Genomic DNA, 23,792 nt, shown 5'->3' with positions numbered 1-23,792 from the left:
GAAGAAGAAGATAGACCTTTAAAATTTAACTATGTTTTTCCAAGGGTTGTCGCTAAGCTAAGTGATTGGCGACTGAGGACTATTTCTCATAGTATTTATTTATACACTATTTATACACCACGCCACAAGAAAACAAAGAGTTTAACAAAAAATAGGAGAGGAAAAAAGTAGGATACAAAAAGTCATCCTTATTTATTTAAATCTGTTAACTTCCAAAAAAACAACAGCCCCAACTATTGGCTGCTATACTTACTACTTACTATACTTACCTATAGTAAGAGAAAATATTCTGAGCAACTTTCAATAAGAGGCATGTGTGATCATCGCAGGCTACAAGTCTACTGTAAGATATTTATTGTACCCTTATTTCGAGAACAGCAACTTTTTAAGGACGTATTACAACTTCTTATTGTTATAAGTAGAAGAAGTATAAAAACTAAATGCTTCGAAAGCAATTTTATTTTACGATAAAACGGAACTCGTTGAAGGTTTATGCGGATAATGGTATCGATTTTATTGTTTGTGTATAAAACTTTTAATCGCCGCTTAAGATAATCTCAATCTCAATGGTTGTTGGTTCGATTACCAATAACCATATTCATAAACATGGATTAAGATTTAAACCTGAAAGTAGACCTAATCACTACAGTTAAAAAATTACAAATATACAAATACAAATATTCGAACCTACGTCCTCCGAATTGAAGGCAGGGGTCATATCCACTGGACTGTCACGGTACTGGGCTATATCACGGTAAATATGTACTTATTTATTTTGAAATAAGACAAAAAAATATATTGACGTGAGGTGATGAAGGTTTTACTCTAATTTACGATAAAACTAGTTTACTAAATTACCACAGTTAAAATTGTTTTTGCCACGTGTTATCTTAATCTATTGTTATTATTTGTTAAATAACTTTTATTTAATTTAATTATTTATTTATCAAGTAAATTATGTTTTTCACTTTGCATGTAGGTACTTACTTACTAAAAAAAACAGACTTTCAATTTTAACTTCAGAAGTTTGACAGTTAAGCAACTCATAACTCACGTAAATATTTAAAACTTTAATTGAAAATCGCCCTATACCGGTCTCGGAAGTAGAATATGATATTTCTCATTGAAATTTTAAACTTGTGAGAACTTACCCGAACAAGTTTTATAGGAAAGTGTTCTGAGGAAGCGGTCACACTTCCTTTCTATGTCACAGAATCGGGTTTTGGTTTATTACGAAAGGATGTATTTTTAATAAGACTTTTTTAAATGGGAATAGTAATCCATTTTTATGTTTGTACTAGTGGACGCCGCGCGGTTGCACCCGCGTGGTTCTCGTTCCCGTAAGAGTACGGGGATGATATATAGCTTATAGCCTTCCTCGATAAATGGGCTATCTAACACTAAAATAATTTTTCAAATCGGACCAGTAGTTCCTGAGATTAGCGCGTTCAACCAAACAAACTGTTCAGCTTTATAATATTAGTATAGATGAGAATTCCTCTCATTCAAAATCATTTTTTTTTTAAGCACTTTGTTACTTGATATAGTCGGACTATTGGTACATAATTAAGATAAATATAATACTTAAATGGAGTATGGAAGACAAACAGAAACTAAAAACCTAATAGGTACTTTGAAATATGAAAATTAAAATCTCTATACTACAGCCTTTCTTTATGAGTACTGTTTACCTACATAAGAAAATAGAAATGAAGGTAGAAAACGCATGTCATTTCATAACTTATTTATTATAAATTATGTATGGTTTGTTTATAAAATGTTACGTAAAATATTTTATTATCTAATTGTTCTAAGCTTATTAATCAAATTTATTTTCATTAATTTAGGATCAAGTTAATTATAATTATAATTAGGTGCCAAATGACTAGTGATTTATACCCTCATTTTTAATCTACGTCACAAAATTTATCTAATAAAATCGGCCAATCCAGGGATCGAACCCAGGACCTCAGTCTTGTAAATCCACCACGCGTTCCACTGCGCCACAAAGGCCGTCAAAACAAAACTTTTAATACAGCGGTAAATTGTGCAGCCTTTATCAATACCAATTTTTATACACATTCACATATTATAGGTACAAAAATCATATAATAAATTAGTTAGCCATATTTAATTAGCCCTGATATTGCCTTGCCTATGTATTTGCCTTATTCAAGTTAATAACATCGTAATTAATTTACGGTAAAATTTATCTTTCCTGTCCGGTCAAAATCAAAGCCTTTATAGCATAGAGGAATATTCCGTAGGTTAGAGGAAGCGTACCTATTAGTGTTGCCTTTGTAGAGGCTGTGTCGCTGTCAAGTGAATTAGGCTGCATGTCTCGCGTTACAGTTTATGACTTCTATTCTGGGACCCATTACCCTAACAATTTTTTTACTATTTTCAAAGAATAGTGGCAATTGATGAAGACTAACTGTAATGGTATCCTAGTTCAACTAATGCCAAAGATTTAAATCCCCACAATGGTCAGACAGACCTTAATCATTGTTTATATCTGAACATTTGACAGTCTATAGTCCATACCATAGGTACGTATAGTAGACAACAATGGAGTTCAAACCATAGGTTCTTAGTCTAGTCAATTATAGTTACAACAATAGTTCTTCAATCAAAAACCACGTAAAAAAAGTTGACTTTAGTTTGCGCATTGACTTATCACCATATTTTAATTATAATTTCAAAAAACAATAAAATAATAAGTGACATGATGACAAAAATTAACAAAAGTTCTCACTAATTAAAAGAAATATTTGACTTTGAGTCATCAACTGGTTTGTATGTAGTAAAGTAATATTCGAGTCTCGGCTCTTCACTACGTATTATAAAACAATGTCGGATTCTCTATCCCTATGCATACTTAAATCTTTAAAACTACGCAACTTTGATGCGGTTTTTTTAATAGATAGAGTGATTAAAGAGGAAGGTTTATGTGTAGAATAACATCCATGGTTCCCGCGGGATTTGTGAAAAGCTGAAATCCGTCCGTTAGTAAATTATAAGGAACATTGTATTTTGTATTGTACTTATCCACTGCTTAGCAAAGTATTAAATAAGTTATCTCGAACAAAGTTATTTACGAACAATAATTTGATACGAAATGTTGGTCACGTACAATATTCCGAAGTCGTGGGCAAAATGATTGAAAAAAAAAGATCTAATAACTTTGTCTTCGGCAACTTGGTCTGTAGAGACATGTTTGAACTTTTCAGAGATCCTTATGTCGTTTCAGATCTCCATAATAATATACTACCAGACGACCGAGACTTTGCTCGTGCGATAACCCTTCAAAGAATTCTGATACTACCTACTTTTAATTTAAAATTTACAGCTTTTCACCAAATGAAATTCAAAAAAAAACAATTTATTTTTTGACGAGGACAAACACGGGTTATAGCTAGTTTATATATAAAAAATAGGTTTACACAATTATGCAAACTAGAAAATGAGAACAAAAATAAGTCTTTCTTTTGCCTTGCCTGGTTAAAAATTGAGAAATAAAGCTCTTAGTTTTAAAAAAACAGTACCTAATAAAATAATAATCAATACAATAATAGAACAAATCCAATATTAGATCGGAACAAATAGCGTCATTTGTGAGAACATCCAAATTGTTTTCTGAGTAACTTTATTTGCACACTACGTCGTTGTGAGTGTGGTGTCAAAGATCGTGTAGACACACAAATAACAAGCTGATCTTTTTGATAAATGTATGTCAATACATGTACGTCACTTTTTGCGTAATTACGTCATATGTCACAAACCAGGCCCAAAATAAATCGCTAAAAAACTAAAGACTGGTGAATAAATACTTAGTTAATACGACGTATTTGGCCATGGAGGCAGATAATCATAGGCTGTCATATGTTTTATTCACTTCCGAATTCCGGATTTGGGAAATAAAATTAACAAAAAAATACACGTGTATATTTTTGTGGAATCATGTAAAAACGAGTTTCATCGGAACAAATAATGATATTATTTATGCTTTAATATGAAGAATAAAGCCTTCAACTGTGTATCTAGGCATATTTAATTGGTGTTTCTGTTTTGCTCCACTTAAAAAAATCATATTATATCGTATAAAACATATTTACTTATTTCAAAATGTTATGTTGCATACTTGTAATTACTTAAGAATTTACTTTAGATGTATTAGATTAAAGATAGGTAAATATTAATGTAATAATTTATCTATACTAATATTATAAAGAGGAAAACTTTGTTTGTATGTTTGTTTGTTTGTTTGTTTGATTGTAATGAATAGGCTCAAAAACTACTGGACCGATTTAAAAAATTCTTTCACCATTTGAAAGCTACATTATCCACAAGTAACATAGGCTAAATTTTATTTTGGAAAAAAGTAGGGTTCCGTAAGATATTTGGGTTTTTCGGACACAAGGTGTAAAAAATCAACCAGAAAAGTAGGGTAGGGGTAGGGGTAGGCTAGGGGTAGGCTAGGGGTAGGGTAGGGGTAGGATAGGGGTAGTTGAAAGTTTACATCGAGTTACACGCGGACGAAGTCGCGGGCGTCGGCTAGTTTATATAATATTTTGAATATAATTTTATTATTATTATTATTATTTTTTATTCTTTACAAGTTAGCCCTTGACTACAATCTCACCTGATGGTAAGTGATAATGCAATCTAAGATGGAAGCGGGCTAACTTGTTACGAGGAGGATAAAAATCCACACCCCTTTCGGTTTCTTTACGACATCATACCGGAACGCTAAAACGCTTGGCGGTACGTCTTTGTCGGTAGGGTAGTAACTAGCTACGGCCGAAGCCTGCCATTAGCCAAAAAAAATGCTCTACTGTGTGCTCTTTGGGCCACCAAAAACAAACCAAAAGTCAAATTGGGCTTATCTTTAAAAGTTAATAATTTTATATAGAAACCTTACTTTCTGACTCTATCATCAGACCAGCTTCAAAGTAACATATTTTCGTATTGTCATCGAGTATTCCGTATTGTATGATAAGGTAAGGTGAGCCATGATAGCCCAGTGGATATGACCTCTGCCTCCGATTCCAGAGGGTATGAGTTCGAATCCGGTCCGGAGCATGCGCCTCCAACTTTGCAGTTGTGTGCATTTTAAGAAATTAATATCACGTGCCTCAAACGGTGAAGGACAAACATCGTGAGAAAACCTACATACCATAGAATTTTCTCAATTCTCTGCGTGTGTGTAGTCTGCCAATCCGCATTGGGCCACCGTGGTAGCGTGGACTAATGAGAGGGGTTAGCCCTCTCATTCTGAGAGGAGACTCGAGCTCAGCATGACCCGAATGTGGGTTGATAATAATGAAGGTAAGGTAGCCTTTGACTGCGACCTTACCTAATGTTAAGTGACGATACAGTTACAGTAGAGGGCTTACTACATCACTTGGCGGTACGAAAAAACGAAAAACCATAATAAAGTATATCAATTTTGAGTTCAAACGTACTTTAGGAAGTAGTTTAGTTATTTTAGTTCCAAAATCTTAAACTACATACACAAAAAGGGCAAGTTAAATATAAACTTGCAAAAATGTAAAAAATCATACATTTATTTTTTTAAAAATGACGAATGTTCCCGTTCTACTAGAATTAGTTGATATTATTAGGTGTAGGTACGGCAATACTCTATCAAAATGTACGGCATATATTCGTAATAAACTGGGCAGGATTCCCTCAATAATAGCCACGCTAATCCTTTATGCAAGGCTGCAAGCCTGTCTATTGTCTGTCTAGGCTAATTAGACTCAACATTCTATCGGCCAGCCCAGGCAATGGGGATTAGTACTTCGATCATATAAATTAATATCTATCTAAGAGTATAATATTATTATACTTTTAATAGTATTATAAATAGGTAAAGTTTGTAAGGTCGTAGGGGGTAATCTCTGGATCCAATTTTGAAAATTCTTATACCAATAGAAAGCCATGACAATTTCCTTAATTCTCGTTTTACTTAACTCCTTTAATGACATATGCGTATTTAAATCTAATAATCTGACGCCGCGCGGTTTCACGTGGTTACTGTAGGAATATGGGGATAATTTATAGCCTATATTCTTCTTCGATAAATGCGCTATTTAACACTGAAAGTGTTTTTCAAATCGGACCAGTAGTTCCTGAGGTTAGCGCGTTCAGGCAAACAAACAAACAAACTCTTCAGCTTTTTATTATTAGTATAGATATGTCTACTCGAATTTAAAAGTAGATAAATGAATAATAGGAATTATCTCTTACTATGCCTTTTATATTTTTTGGTTGGTGCATGTGGCTGTTTGTGGAGACTATTTATAATATGGCAAATTCATTTTGATATAATTATCTAGATTGGAATTTTTAAACTATTTAATGGTATTTCGTTAATTAATTCTTAAAAAAACAGCAATTTTACAATACTCAAAGAATAGTCTTCTAATCTAAAAAAATATTTAGTAATATTTTTCCTTCGTTTAAAATACTAGTAGACGCGCCATTATTTCATCCATGTTTCCCGTTCCCATGGAAATACGAAAATAAAACATAGCCTGTGAAACATGCAAGTAACGTGGCTTTCTATTGGTAAAATAATTTTTAAAATCGGTTCAGTAGATCCAGAGATTATCGTACAACCACACAAACTTTGCCTCTGTAATTATATAGATAAAAAAGACGGTAATGAAGCACGTGCCTTTAGTTGATTAGCATTTTTAAAACTACTCTATTCTGATTGTTCTTTGTTCACGTTTTGTTTTACTATTTATTGTTCATTTGAATTTGTGTAAAACAACTAAGTGGTCTGTGTACAATTTTGTGTTCACCTTGTAACAAAATGTTCAATGACGATTAAAAACTGGCCAAATACGAGTCGGAAATGTGCACCGAGGATTCCGTACAAATAAAAAAAGATATCTTTTAACAATTACGCTTTTATCTTATAAAGGTTACGGTAGCCTAAAAATATTAGAACTTACTACTAAAATGGCTCAAACTATAAGGATCATTAAGATACAAACATCAGTAAGATGTAACTGGCCACAAACAAAACCTACTACCAATTTTTTTTTACATTCATTAATTTTTTTAATTTTTAACAATGCTTATAGAATACAAAATATATCTAATACCTCCTTTCTGCTTACTCCGTGCTGTCTTTCACTGTCTTCCGTATTCAATCCTTGAATCTTGATCCAACAATCAAAGCTTGAATACGCCTAATATGAAAGACACACCGACAAATGCACTATACGTTTAGTATAGTATATAGTAGCTTGGCAACTTCGTTCATGACTTGCGGGCGACGGGGCAGAGGGAAGGACTGCGAGGTATGAAGTAGTGCGCGCGGACCATCGGGAGTGTTACGAACGAACTTGCCAAGCTATAGAGCTGTATTTCATGTGTTACTTTACGAGAACTTCATAAGTTAATATTAACTAACCAAGATAAATCTGATATGTTTTTATAATTCAGATATTTAAATTAAGAGAATATGTTGTGTAATTTTTTACACACGCATTCCGTGTTTTTGACGTAAGCCACGCTTGACGTAGAAACTTTAACAAAATAAGTATATACTTAATTAAGTTTATGTGTGTAAATATAATTAATGTGTATATTTTGTTTGTGTAACTGTCTGTGGTTGATAGTGGCTTTTTTGAGCTTGTGGACTCCAATTTCCTGTTAACGTTATTTGAAAACAGGTAGATGTTACTAAATGGAGACTATTGTACCTGCTTTTTTGTTTGTAATTTGATGTTTCTATGTCTTTGAAGATCTTTTATTTGATTTTGTTACTTGATGGAATAACTAGAGAAAAATAAAGACTACGCAAGACACGATCGGTAAGAATATGCTCTACAATGCGCTATCCTACGCCTCTAAGTCTGATGAATTAGTGTTTAGCCTCAAGTAAAGTCAGTTTGGCTGGTGGAAGGCTTCGGCTGTTGCTAGTTAGCAGCCTAGTTAGTTAAGTGTTCCGGTATGATGTCGTGTACAGAAACCGAAAGTGGTGTGGATTTTCATCTTCCTCCTAACAAGTTGGCCCGCTTCCATCTTAGATTGCATCATCACTTACCATCATGTGAGATTGTAGTCAAGGTTGATTGTAGTCTAACTTGTAAATAATAATAAAAAAGTGAAAATGTGTAAAGATAAAAAGAAGACAAGAAGAATGATCAATCAAAGATGGACTTAAATTCTAGGCTTGATGCCTGCCTGACGGTAGGCCTGAGACTTTAGGCTTGATCCCCACCTAGTGGACTAAGGACTCCTAGCATAGTATTTCCGATTAATTGAAGGGGGGAATGGAGTATTGGTTATAAATAACATACTTTATATAAAAAAATATACTGTTGCGTTAGTACTATCCTGGTAGTTATATTTAAGTTTAATTTAAAAATAGGTTTATTTAATAAGAAAAGTTTGTTCGAGTTAATAAATTAACAGACCGAGTCGCCCGTACAAACTAGTATGTATTACACTTAATGCCACACCTACTTTTTTACTGAATGAATGTTAAACAGATCAAATCGGCTTAACTATTACGCGTTTAGTAACACTGATGTAATCTAGGTGCTATATACTCGTACTTATCGTGTGCTGCTAATCCTGTTTGTGACTGTGGCTATGAAGTAATCAGCGCTTTAGGCTGTCGTAAACATTAAAGATAGATACCTTTATTAATAAGCAATACTTTTATAGATATTTTGTAGTAATACTTGACGGAGAAAGCTGATAACCCACCTAATGTTAAGTGGAAAATTGGGTCTTACAGAACGCAAAATTGCAAAACATGGTCGGATTATACGAGTATTGATATTGTTTTATAGTCAAAATTTCTTTAATCATTTAGAACGTCTGATATTTGTATTGTCATTTGGTGTTGTTTTATTAAGTACCTATTACTTATATTCAAAAAGTTATGCAGTAAGTATATATTAAAGTTACGAACAATCCAAACACGCCTTATCCAGAGCGATTGGTTGGTGTCTGTACTTACACTAGCAAACATACCCTTCAGATCTGATTGCAGCATCTTTGCTTGGCGGCAGAAATGGATGAGCTATGGCTCAAATGGCTCTTCTACTATTATAAGAGACCTTCCTGACAGAGTTAAAGCTCGTCTGGGAAAGTTTAATCGCCATGCCTGCCTTTGCCACCATGCAGTATTTTAGCCACCATGCAGTACTTTTGCCATCCAGCGCTACTTTTACCACCATGCAGTACTTTTGCCACCCAGCGCTACTTTTGCCACCATGCAGTGCTTTAGCTACCATGCAGTACCTACTTTTGCTTTGCCACCATGCAGTACTTTTGTCACCATGCAGTACTTTTGCCACCAAATAGTACTTTTGCCATGAATCATAAGATACTTTTCTCACCAAGCAGTGTATTTCAGTTTGAAGAATATGACTATATTATTTCAGCGAGGCCACTAAATATACCTACTCGTAGATGTATTTCACAGGATTTAGTGGAAAATTGCAAAACATTCGTTATTTCATTGTATTGTAAATAAAATGCCTAATTCTCAAAACTTGTTTATTATCCTTTATGAGTAAACATAAATTATTTATGTTTCTTTAACAAAGTAATCTTATCACTTGAGGCAAAAGCGCGTAACGAGTGTTTGGTACACACGAGTGGAGTGATGTAAGTGTAAGGCCGTGAGAGTGCAATGCCTTTTTATCGTTAGGTTCTTTTTATGTCGATTTGTTTACAAATAAATACAGCCTAGCAAGCAAACACTATATTATAGTGTGCGAAATTCATTGATAACACTCCCATGATATGCGGGCGACAGTGAGAAAGTCTGCGCAGGTGTGCTTGCGGGGAAGTGAGGTGCATCAGTCATGGGTTTGTCATTCATCGCTACACGCCCCCCGGCCCGCGCGGTCCATCGGGAGAGTTACGAACGAAATTGCAAAAGCTGCTGTAGTAGACTCCTACCAAATTTGGCTAAGGGAGAACAACACGAGTGCTAATCAAGTGAGTCAAAGGACCTTTACACTGTCACCGACACAAGTTCCTGGGATCTCTAGCGCTATTTGTAACCATGTTTTCATAACTAGACGGTAAAAGTTTCATACTTGTATATATCTCTCTATCTATCTATCTTCATTATCATTAACTGCCGATGGACGTCCACTGTTGGACATAGGCCTCTTGCATGTACTTCTACACAAAACGGTCTCGATTCGCCAGCATCAAGCGGCTCCCTGCAACCTGTTTGATTTCCTCGGTCGACCAACACTGCGCTTTCCGGTGCGGGGTCGACATTTCAGCACTTGCCCCACCCATTACCACTTCAGCTTCGCGACTCGCTAAGCTATATCAGAGACTTTGGTTTTTCTGTGGATTCATTTCTGATTTAATCACGCAGAGAAACTCCAAGCATAGTTCGCCCTCTATCTATAGTATCGTGTTAAAAAGAGAAAGATAATTTCGAAACTTAACTTAGCTCTACTGTTTAGAGTTCTCTGCCACACAAACGTAGATGAATTTTATTCGGTATAGGTACATAATAAAGATGTGAGTCAGCTAAATCACTACGACATTAAACTTTTATTTGAAAAAATAAGTGGTTATTTTTTATTTTTTTTATATCTACACAAATAAATATACCTTACCAAAGTTACTAACATAGGTACTAATTATTTAAATTTTAGTTTATCGAGACTGCACGACGTCTGCTTTTTTTTTTTGATTTACCATAAAGGTGAACTGGAAAATTTTATTTCCGAATAAGGAAAACCTCGAAATAAACAAACAATTAATGCTAAAAACAGACACGTTATTATCGAAACTTATATCTTTTTACCTATGGCCCGTGAGAGACATGATAGCTTAGTGGATATGACCTTCGATTCGGAGGGCGTAGGTTCGAATCCACTTAGGGGCATGCACTTTTAGTTATGTGCATTTTATGAAATTGAATATCAAGTGTCTCAAAATGTGAAGGTGAGGAAACCTGCGAACCTGAGAATTTTCTCAATTCTCTAGGTGTGTGAAGTCTGATATTCCGCATTGGGCCAGCGTGGTGGACTAAGGCCTAACCCCTCTCATTCTGAGATGAGACTCGTGCTCGACTCGTGCCGAATATGGGTTGTCAATGATGATCTATAGCCTATAGAACAGCTGGTCTATTTACTAGTCTTTATTTGCCAACCTATTAATAAACATAAAATTAATTGAGAAATGTCATCTACCTACTGTATGATATTTATCAGTAGGCACCGGATGACATTTGTTACATAGAATCTCTATTTCATACATGTCAACTAGCATAAACTGCCTAAACCTAAAACCTACGTTAAAGATAGTGAATTAGCCTGCAGCTAAGACTCATTAGACAATGGATAATCACTAACTCACTGTGGACATCACGCTACATAGATTAATGTTTTTTTTTCTCTTTATTTGGTCTACAAACAGACATACAAATAATACAATTATTAAACATAAATGCAAGGAGCAGAAAGATGCAAATCTATTTATAGGTAAACACCGCATGCAACTGTCTAAAACTAAAGTTTAAAATTTATTTACAATATTAATATTTTAAATCATGACTGGTGCGGAAATACACAATTTACTAATTTAATACAATTTAATTTCTATACCTTAAACAACTATACTAAACTATTAGGATACTTAATCTAAAATACAGATAGGTTGAAAAATATATATATAAATTATTTAAAATGTTATCAATTCTTTCGCAATAATTATACTAAACTCGATAAAGTTACAATATCTACGATCTATTCTTGTACTTTGTAGTATTATACATATAAACAAAAAATTAAACACTTAAAAACAGTCAACCATAAAACAGTAAAATTTCTAATTTCAGCATATCTTTAGTGGTTATGACTTATGAGTACCTATTCCATGTCATTTTATACTTTTATTGAATGAGCTATAAAGACTTAGAAGCATAATTGTAATGTTTTTAGTAACGTTGAGTAATTTCTAAATGCGGAAAATAATTCTCGAATTTTCGCTTTATCTAAAAGGTGCCAAGATATTTATTGTACATATAATATTAAAATTGGTTAATTAATTACAATAAATGAATTATTATGAAGAACTTTAACACGAGTACATTTTTATTGTTATGAATATTTCAGCAATTTTTTCGCCATTTTGAATTTTAAATTCATTTTTAAAGCAGAGTGCTGTTACCTAAAACCTTAAAACCTGTTCATTAAAATATAATTTGATTTTTGAATGATATTATTTTTATATTATTTATTAATTCATACAATTTACAATTTACATTACAATAAACTTGTAGCGTACACTGCGGGCGTTTTTGCCTCGTAGAGTAAACATCAAAATTTTTCTGGAGTTTAATTTTAGTCCGAATAAATATTTTATAATATGAAATCTCTTGCATAATAATCAAAAACATAGTGTTACGATCATAATGGTGCTCAGGGCAAACCTAAATCTACAATAAGGAAGTAGTACAAGACAAACTATTTCGAGTAAATAAATCTATAGATTCTTTGTTTAATTAAAATGAACTACGCCAGGCAAGATAAAAAAAAGTAACTTAGACTTTGCAGATCACAATAAATTATAACTTTTACGTCCCTACAAAATAACCGTAAAAAGAAAGCACACACATGCACAATATCGTTTTTAATTCCATTATATATTTACGTATATATAGTTTTAAAACTTCCTGAACACACAACTCGACATTGTAGACGATTTTTTGGTATTATTCGTTTAAATAACGTTCGTTGTTGACCACAACTAATATTGAGCTGTGTATAAATTTTCTCTTTTGAGCGCCTCATTTTTCATGCGCTAGTAACACATCTTACAGTATTTAATATCATTAATCACAATATTCAATGCATTGTAATGCTAAAAATGATGAGTAACTTAATCAGACATAAATAGGTTACACGTATAAAAATCGGATCATTAAAATTCTTGCTACAGATACGAGTAATATTGTCAAACAAAATTCCCTTAGTTCTGCTAAATTAGTGACCGTTACTCTTTACACACCCACGTTAACTGATAATGCTGTTAATATAATGACTCATGGTTTCACTCATTCAGAGCAGAGATCATGGTTCCAAGAAAATTGCAAAAGCCGATACCGAGAAGCGTTAGAGGAATGTACAAATTAGTTGTAAACCACCGTTCAAAGCAGAGGAAATAGCTAACAAGACTATTACGAAAATGTAAAAGTACAGTAAAGACATTTTGTTTATAAAACATTTTGTCTTGACACCTATTTATCATTTCTGTCGCAATGTCAGATCGATAGTATCTCAATGTAATTTTCCGTGACAATACAAATAATTATTTTGTTACAGATTCCAGATAATAGAAGACAGATGTCATGATTTTGAAACTGGAATAACAAGATACTTGATAGTCATTCTAAACTACTTTAACAATGTAGTCTTAATTTACTTATTTGCAATTAAATTGCATATTAGATTATCTATTTTATTTACCTAGACTCAAATAAAATTATTGCGAACGAAATAATTTTATTTGAGTCTAGGTTTTGAAAACAGTAATTTATCTGAAATCTGTCGGGAAATTAATTTTATTTAACAGTTTATTTTTTTAAAAACTATTTAAATTTTTGTATCATGTCGTTAATCTGTTTTTACCTAAAGCGCGTTAAAATCAGATATTCTTTCATAAACCAGCATTAAATTGCATAGCCAGACGGCGAGTTAAGCAAATTATTACGGCAAACATGGCGTTTATCGCAATATAGCCGTTGTATCTAAATTCTAAACATGTCATTATGACTATTTCTATGTATTGTTTTTATAGTTTTTATGATATGTATATAGAAGCATAGCTGACCGGCCATTAAAAACGAAATAACTATTAACGATGCAACATACTCTGTGTACTGGAACCTACAGAAAAGGTGTGAAAACGTAACAATCAAAGAAACATCGGAACCTTACTTTCTCGTAAATAATTTATGATAGTTTGAAGTTGAATGTAGGTTAAAAATAGTAGTAGTAGTAATTAAAAAATACTACAAAGTATTACCAAGACATTTAGGTAAGGTAAATGAAACCTTCCAACTAGCCTAAAATCTTTGTTTTAGCTTTAGCTGAAATGGCGTGAATAATGTGTCATTCACTTAAACGAATGAATAATATCTACGCCTTTAAACTTACCTAACTACAGAGTTTGAGGAAACTGTGAAATGATGACAATGATAATAGAAAGGTCACAATTATCCCTATATTGACCTTTATTATATTAATTAGGTCATACATACGATTGGACTGTGATGGCAGGTCGCAGATTATATAGATAGATATACTTTATTTGCACACCACAAAGACAAATACAAGTGAAATAAAAACATATTAAGAAGAGATCAGCATACAAAGGCGCCCTTATCGCTAAGTAGCGATTTCTTCCAGGCAATTTTCGGTTTAGGAAAACTTAAGGACATTAGCAAGTGGCGTAAAACAAAACAGGTGGTGGATTTCAAGGGAGCAGCAGGCCAATTCACAAACATTGATGTATATAAGTGGACATTTACCTAGTACCTATATTTCAGTAATCCTCAAGAACCGACCTCGAAGGCTACCGTGGTTCAGTGGCCTTACAAGACGGAGGTCCTGGGTTCGATTTCTGGCTGAGCCAATTGAGGTTTTCTTACTTGGTCTAGTTGATAGTTACCACCCTAAAGGATTTTCCTCCTTCTCCTAACATGTAAGCCGGCTTCCATCTTAAATTGCATCATCACTTACCATCAGATGAGATTGTAGTCAAAGGCTAACTTGTAAATAATAAAAAAACTGCAGACGCATTCACTGACTTTGACGTACGTTGGCTACTTTTTTGTAGTAGTAGTTTTCAAAATAAGTTTTGATTTTGTTTTGTAAAACACTGTTCTAGAGAATTTTAATTGTTCTCTAGATAGATCTCTAGCAAAGATTTGCCACGAAGACTACAAGTAGTAAACAAATCTGCGGTACTGATCATTTGAATTTCAAAGCTCAGTTTTGTATGTTTACTTTTACTGAGTACAAAAACAAGTAATTTACAGTAATGATGTATTATTGTTTAATATTAAATATTCAATATACATTTATTTTTAATTAGGCGTAGTTTACAATCACTTTCGAAACGTCAGGTAATAATAATACATGATAATGCTGATAGTAATCAGTCGAAAACTTAAAATTAAAGTTACAAAGGTTCTAAGAAAGGGTTAGTTATGAATTAAGTACAACAATGCTGTTGTACTTAAAGAAAAACATACTCAGACTTAATTACTTTTAGTGTACGTATATAAAAATAAACTAATTCGTTACATTGAAAAGCCACAGTTTTAATTAGGTAGATACTAATTTTAATATTATTATAATTAAATCTACTTTAATTATTGTGTTTGCATCTAATAAAACGTTAGTTACTGGATGTATGTATGTTTATACAATCTTTTATGTAAATTTTAAGACGTAGCTCTGCGTGCATTGATTTATAATCGGGAAGTCCTGGATTCGGTTCCTAACTCCTTTTAGTATGTCAGTAATGTTAGATTATTATTTATCATTATCAATCATGGTATACTTCATATAAATTATTTGAAAATGCCTACTCTACATGCTTCCAGATATAATCTATCTTTGTAACCATATATGAACAATTCTATTTCTTCTATATTCGTTAAGCCGTTGAGTCCAACCAATATACAAAACACTTTAGCATTTCTAATACTAGTTTAACTTTAGTCTAAAAGATAGGTTTGTAACCGACACCTTTGATATTAATTAAGTTGATGAAGGCAATAGTTATATAGATCTCATTTAAGGTGGGAAATAGTAAACTTACACCTAACCGCAGTGGGTAACAATACGCACCTCACCTCATACCTCACAATATCTGACCTCATACCTCACACCTCACCTCACACCTCACACCTCGGTACCTCACTCAAAGCGTTGAATGAGGCCATTCATCCGCAGGTTGTTCACTTGTGACAAATGAGTTATCGAAGTTTGCTAGTAAGTAATTTATCATCATCATTAGCAACCCATGTTCGGCTCACTGTTGAGCACGAGTCTCCTCTCCGAATGAGAGGACTTAGGCCAATAGTCTAGCCCGCTAACCCAAAGCGGTTTGGCAGACTTCACGCACGTAGAGAATTAAAATATATCTTTTGAGACACGTGATATTTAATTTCTTAAACGCATGATGAGATGAAATATAACCTATGATACTTACAATTAACCTGCCTTTCTATTAGTAAAAGAATTTTCAAAATCGGTTCATTAGCTCCAGAGATTACCTCCTACAACCTCACAATTATTACCTCTTCATAATATCAGTAGATATTACAGTATGGTCTATAAAGTTTCAATGTATATGTGTTACATAATTATGTAAAACGTGAAAATTAGCGCGTAACTAAACTACACTAACTGACTTATAACTTGTTGCATTAATCGAGTCGACTCGTTTGCCTTGCTGGCTTTTGCCGATGTTTCGAAAGTAACTTGTGTCAAATTTATCAATACTCGATATAATTGTGATATTATAGAACAAGAACATGTGATAGCCACACATACTTTTTATGAATGACCCATGCTCTTACCATAAAAGCAATGCCTAGCCACCCACCAGGCTTACATGCCTGCAGCGCTAACGGATTGACATCCGATAAAACTGATCGTGTACCTATTGTGTGAGATCGCGACATCCCTTGTGGGATCGGATGGTGTGTGGCTAACGTAAGTACAGTAGCAAACTATAGAGTTCGGATTGAGAAGAGAATGGCAGCTGGAGTCATAATTCCTTATGATAACTCTATTCTTTAAGATATACTCGTATAAAGAGACTAACGGACGTCCGCGAATTTGTCTGCGTGGAAATCGATAAAATTTTTCAACCCCTATTTATATTTTAGCTTGTTTTATATAAAATATCATCATTCATATCAATCATTTTAGAAAAATATAACTTAAATCATGAACGATTTTAACTCTTTGGGGATATAATTTTGAAAAATCTTGAACGACATTATTTTTAGTATTTTTCTGGTAGTATATAATATAACTTACAATATAACTTGAACAATGAAGGACTTTCCATTCAAACTTTTTACTAAATCAAAGCCAAATGAAAATCATAACAAACCTTTGAGTTGCAAGGCAAAGCCGTTAGTCAAGCCTTGTGTGTAACTAACCTACGACGAATGATGGTTTTCCGTGACGTTAATCTCTAAGCCTAATTCCAACTCTACTAGCTACTAAGCAATCTTAAATGCTTATTTATTTACCTTGATAATACTCGTAGAAAAAGTTTTGTTCCGGTAAGTAAATACTTGTATATTTTAATAATATGGGATTCGTATACATTTCGTATCAATAAACGTTGCGTAGCATAATATATTTATAATACACTCACCAGGCCTTGAATACGTGGAAACATGATGTTTTCTATATCAAAACTCACAATAACTAACACATACAACAAACAATTCACCGACAATTATTGTAACTCGACAATGTAGCACAACGAACTGTTATCACTCGAAACACTCACTGTTGAAACGCAGAATGTCATAATAACGAGAAAAAGAAAAAGTGTTGCGGAGTGCCGCAAGGAGTAACTCGGACTCTATGCGCCGGTACAGTTTATAATATACACGTGCGCCAGCGCCGACGCGTTGTAACTTTGTGGTTGCAGTTTGCTGTACGCGAGGCCGATTGCCGGCATATAGATGAATCACATGTGTTACTGAAGTGGAGAGTGTTGTCCCTTTATCTAAAGCTGCTTCAGTTACAGTACTTGTACATGGTATGGGTAAACTTTCTGGCTTGTCTAACACAAATATTTTTTTAGAAATTCAATAATCGATACGTTAAAAAAACAAGAAGCTAATCTTCAGTGTCGGTATCCATTTGATAAAACAATATTAGCTAGGTATTTTAATGAGGAAAAACATTTGTTTATTTTCTGAATAAGTGTAAAGAATATATTATTAATGTGGTTGGAGCCACTTAATATATATAAGACATATGCTGTTAAAATAAAGTGAATTATGTGGTAATTTAAATTAAAAATATTTAGCTAAAAGCTAAAAAATATGATTTAAAAGAATCATATATATATACATTTGTAGCGTTAACAGATATGACAGAATACCATGTTCTTGGATGTCTGAGCACAATAATTGAACCTATGACCTCTCTGTGTTGAATCCATCTCCTTAACTGTGGACCTGAGGTTGAACCGACAATCTCTCATTAGGTCCTTTTCAGTTCATAGATTGTTGTAAACATAACATAAATCTTTAAATTTATAGGATCCAGGGAATCAATAATTGTTAAATGTTTTGCTGGCGGAATTCCCACTCGAAATATTTTTCTTAATTTTTAAAACTTGGGTAAGACAAATTAAATCTTCTAGTCAAACGCGTTTCACCTAAGTCCGCATCTTCACTCACAGAGAGAAAGTGTCATTTTTTGAGAAATGAAATCATGTGAGCCTATTTCATTTAAAAACATAGATTTTCCAGAACATTCTGTTATAATGTAAATACAGTAAAAGAAAATAATCTTGGTGACGTACAAAAGTCATTGAAGTCAAAGAGCTTACGTAATAAACGAATAACTGAAATCACTACATAATATCAATTAAAGTCTGTATTATCTCTATTCTTCCTACTTGCAAATGCGCAGACGATTTGTGTATCTGCGCATTAATAATAATAAATTGCTTTATTGTATTGTAAAATGTACCTTTGTAGTTTTATTACACTTTATCGATCGTCTAAGTGCTCTAGAAGTGTTATCAATTTATCAACATTAACAATGATTAGCCGATAACGTAATAGGGCACGCATAGGGTGATAGGTACAGATTGCTAAAACGCTATCTCTATGTTCTTATAGTACAGCAATTAGAAAAATATCCAGTTCTGTATTTTCTTTATTATCACTGTCTCTACTTGCTTAGCATAGATCCCCAAGTTACCATTTGTTTAGTTTGTCATGTTATGCTAATTCATATGAAACAAAATGAAAGTCCTAAGACGTAGATAATAACAATTAGACAGATTAAACAATTAAAATAAGATATACCTACCTAAAGATAAGTATTATTGGCAATCGTCGTCTACGACTTTGTCCGAGTTGAATACTATTCTCGAGCAATTTCTTGTCACTTCAAGTTTCACTTTAACAATAAAATATGTATTTTTTCATTTAACAGAAAAATAGTTAAGTTTTATTTACCGGACACAGACATCCTGAAATACATGTCTCAAAAAAATGGTTGTAGTAGGATTGTTGTTGGCGTTTTCAGTTAAACGCTCAACCTGTGTACTAAAATAGAAAAAATAACAATATTTCTGTTATCCTAGGCGTGATGATATACAAACATAAGTAACTATATTCGCATATACCTAATATAATATCAGTAAAGATGTAGATAAAGAATAAAACCAAAGTATTTGTCAAGTTTATTATCGTTATAACTTGCTTAAATACCGAAAAAGGTTGCAATCTTGAAAATAAATACCGATAACCGGGTCACCGCTGTATATTGTATGTCACAGTACGTGTATACTTATTGTTATCATAATATGTAGGTACCTACTGATAACAATCTTTATATTAGGGACAACTCAACGATCGCTCTTATTAACATTAATTTGATAATAAGGAAACTTTTAAAGCTTTGTTTTTATGTTTTTATATTCGGTTTTTTATTTTCTTTATGTTTAATTTAGCTCTTATTTATATTTACTTAGACATTTCGTTGATTCAGCCACTAGTTTGCGCGTATTATGTTCTCCTGCCAATTCTTGGGTCAAGCTTAGAAATATTTGGTTTTCCAAATATTTCTTAGTAAAGTTAGGCAACTGATTGTTGCCTTTAGTATCACATTAAACCGTAGTTCCTGGTCACAATCATCAACATCGGATAAAAAGGCAAATATCACTCTATCATAACTCATAATCATGCAAGTTTTAAAATTAATGATTTTTGAGTTATTTTGGCATGATAACGTAACGAATGTTTTCACATTTATATGATCACTTATATTATTAGTGAAAATTATATCCTCCTTTATTTTAATATCCACATTAAAATTTCTTAGTGGTGTATTTACATTTTGTAGATATGTATTATAGTATAGATGAAAATTATTAGTATAAATTTATACCGGATTTGAAGTAGGATATAAATAACAGATCGATTTCGTTAAAACGTAGTTAAACATACAATACAATGTATCTTGTGAGCGCAGTGCGCAGTCAGTCAGTGCATATGTAGGTCATTGTCAACGCACCGGTTTGTACCAATCACGAATCATTTAATTCAAGATATTTATGAGCTAGCTTTCCGTCACGTTGGTTTAGTGGATACGGATTATGATTAAGTCCATAATCTGGCTATAACTTTGGATTTTCTTTCTTCCGGGAAATTCTCACAAAAACCTGGAGCTACACTCCTTTAGTGATTTGTAGCCTTCGGTATCGGTAATTGTCAGTAACATCTGTAAGTAATAAGTGATCGTTACAAATTCAAACATTCCCCTCAACCTGTAGCGTAGGTTAGCGTGGTTTGGGCTTCAGATTTATGAATTTAGTTTTTCTAAATTTGTTATTTAGTAAAAATATTAGATTTAAATTGGAAACTAGGAAATCAAAAGAAAATCATATAGATTTTATCAATAATAACAATAGATTTCAGTAATCCTCTATAATATAGATTATATACTACTATTATTAAGAGGTAAAGTTTGTGCGGTTGTAGAAGGTAATCTCTGGGTTTGTAAGTGTCATAGGTTATATTTTTTTATATTTCAACAGGAACGGGCTCTACGCGAGTAAAACCGAGGGGCGTCTGCTAGTTGTTTAAAATTCTTACAGAATTAATACTATAAAATTAAAACTTTTCAAATCAGATAAATAAAAATTAATAGTCTCGATCGATTATATATTTTAAAGTAGATATTTTAATCGCTATTTATTGACAATAATTTATCAACGAGTTATATTGATGACAACGAGAATGGTTTGAAGGGTAGTTAAGGAAGTCATTCAGATCTCAAGTCACGCAGCCTCGATACAAAGCTCGCAAATATAATTATAAGATTATTAACCTTAAATAATCTTGATTCATGACAAAGATTCTCCGCAGATCTTGAATCATGTTTATTGCGTCATGATTTACCAACTTGTTCCTTGTGGCAATGTTTATTTGCGTAATGAGGCATGGCTGGTTCTTTATCAGAAGTGGGACGTACCGGTAGATGTTACACGATTTTATGTACACTTAAAGTAACAATCTGATGATAAAGCATTATTTTAAGTACTGTCATCTAAATATATGAAAAACTGACTACATATTTGGACATTAAAATGAAATTACCAAACGACTGAGTAACACAATAGAAAGCAGTAGAACACAACATAACAGTTTAAATTTTGTCAATCGTCGATCGATTTTTATTTGTGCTGATGCTTATATTAAAAACAATGCCAATAATAATCATGATCCTGTTATTTGTACATCAACCCTAATACTCTGGTCTTGGTAATTTTCAAAACTATTGAATTTATGTTTATGCAGTTTTGCTTATGCATAAATATAATACTGGACATATAGACTGAAGACTTTCATATAGACTGAATAATAAATTAAGGAAAAGTTTAAAAAAACAGGCATAAATAAATAGATTTCCAAAACCAATTGAACTCTAATAATAGAACAAAGTCGCGAGAATTTACTAACAAGTCAATAATAGGATTAAGTAATAATCGGATTTTGTAATAATCCAACATTCAAGTAATAATTGCGAGAATTTATTTGGATTTCTTATTTATGACTTTGTAGGTTTCACCAGAATAAGACAGACATTGACTTAGAAGTATTTACATTAAAATGATTGTGTGAATATAATGCGTTACATCAGTTGAAAAACAAGAGTTTTGTATGCAACACAATGGTTTTAGTTTTCTAGTAAAGTCAAGTCCGAAGAACAGCGACAGTATTTTTTACCAATTGAAATAATTGCTATAACTTTAATACCAGGGGACTGATTCTAGCTAAGACCTAAATTGGACATGATTGTTATGGACAATAAAATTGTCTAAAATATGTTAATAATTCTATATTTATTTCAAATAACTTGTGGCGTCAATAAGAAAATTTTAAATTATTATTGGGCAATAAAGTTTCATGAACTCCGAAATTGTGCGGTTCAGTGGATTATGTTTTAATCATTTGAGACGAAACTTCTATCTCGGGGACAAAATGTAATAAACTGATGCCATCTTTTGTTTCAATTTGTCTTGATTTAACTCAATATTTTTGTTGAATATTCATCGAATGAAAAGAACCTTTAAGAATGTAGCATGATATCTTTGTTAAAATAAACTTGAATAACTATAACCTTATGTATCATTTTTTTTTACTTAATGAACCTTGTTTTATAATACCAGTTGACAGAACAAATGTTTCATCTAATTTTAAATGGAAAGCTTTGGGAATATACGCTACTCTGCGCTTTTCAACTTGACAACCCTTCACTCTATATTAAAACAGAAACACAGCAATGTGTTGGCGGCTGAAATAAGCTGGTAATTAATTATTATTTTCCGGCTGAGTCCCATTTCAAAGACATCTTTTCCACCTACCTTCATAAAATTTACCACCAGAGCAGAAAGCTACAAATTCAGTGTATTCAGTATCAGCTGATCTGTTCACTAATTTGGTCTTTATTACCAACCTATTAAAATAAACATCAAATCAACTGAGAAATGTCATCTATCTACTATATGATATCCACAAACGGTTGTCAGTAGGCACCGGTTGACGTTCGTTACATATTCATATTAAGTAGATAATATTTTTGAGACCTATCAGCTGAATTAATGTAAAGTTAAGTTAAAGAACAAGCAGATGGTACACTTGATGTCAATTTAGGGATAGCATACAAGGCACACAGTCTAAAATGTGCTGCCTAGTGTCTCTAACCTGAGGCACATGACCAGTATCCTGTACCTTTAATTTCACCAGCAGCTCTTGAAAAAATAAGCAAGACGGTAATACTCATATGGACAAACATTGTCACAAAAAACTCTAATAAGTTAAACCAAATATTTCCATTGTTTCAGGTAAAGCGTTCGATAATGCTCAAGATGGCGTCCGCGTGTGCTGACAGCTCAAAGCAGACGCGCTTCCATGAGATGCACGTGCAGAGACACAACAACGTCAGTATCCTGTATGCAGACATTGTCAACTTCACGCCGCTATCAGAGCGGCTCAGCGCGTCCGACCTGGTGAAGACTTTGAACGAGCTGTTTGGACGATTCGATCAGATCGCTCAGGTATGCACTGGTGATTGACGAACTGTTAGCGTAAACTTTTTATTTTTGAAGACTTTGAACGAGCTGCTAACTTGTAGTATCTGCGGTGGATGTACACGAAAATGACCATTACTTTATTTATAGTCACGTCATTTCGTATTCGATATTAATCTATTGTCAACTAATCAATATTAGTAACCGGCTTGTTTTATATTATTATTTTCGTTAACAATGTAATGGCTTTATGGAGTATGCAAAATGCTATTGTTATTGATTTGATGTCAATTATATTGGGTTGCTAATAGACCAAAGTTGCCGAATAATTCAGCTGGTTGCACCAATCCAGAGCCAATCATTACTACCCTAAACTCGTCAACTTATATTAGACCTTCGGAGTGATTAGGGTTGCCAGATCGCCGAAACTAAAAGCCGGACACTCCAATCAGTTTGGCCTGACATTAGGG

General features: G+C 33.0%; 2 protein-coding genes across 4 annotated transcripts in view; one reads left to right on the top strand and one right to left on the bottom strand.

The window, feature by feature from the left end:
* Positions 1–17,701, bottom strand: part of LOC112043433 (probable E3 ubiquitin-protein ligase sinah) — a 60,940-nt gene extending 43,239 nt beyond the window's left edge. Inside the window, exon 1 of the mRNA XM_024078844.2 lies at positions 17,413–17,701. Coding sequence (XP_023934612.1) covers positions 17,413–17,436 — 24 coding nt within the window. The 5' untranslated portion in view covers positions 17,437–17,701. The remainder of the gene's footprint in view (positions 1–17,412) is intronic.
* Positions 1–23,792, top strand: part of LOC112043432 (adenylate cyclase type 2-like) — a 164,655-nt gene that overhangs the window by 116,973 nt on the left and 23,890 nt on the right. For all 3 annotated transcript variants that reach the window (XM_052885688.1, XM_052885686.1, XM_052885687.1), the window contains exon 6: positions 23,137–23,349. In XM_052885688.1, coding sequence (XP_052741648.1) covers positions 23,137–23,349 — 213 coding nt within the window. The remainder of the gene's footprint in view (positions 1–23,136; positions 23,350–23,792) is intronic.

This window comes from Bicyclus anynana, chromosome 15 (genome assembly GCF_947172395.1).
Source record: "Bicyclus anynana chromosome 15, ilBicAnyn1.1, whole genome shotgun sequence".
In the NCBI taxonomy this organism is placed as follows: domain Eukaryota; kingdom Metazoa; phylum Arthropoda; class Insecta; order Lepidoptera; family Nymphalidae; genus Bicyclus; species Bicyclus anynana.
This window is presented reverse-complemented; position numbering and strand designations above follow the sequence as displayed.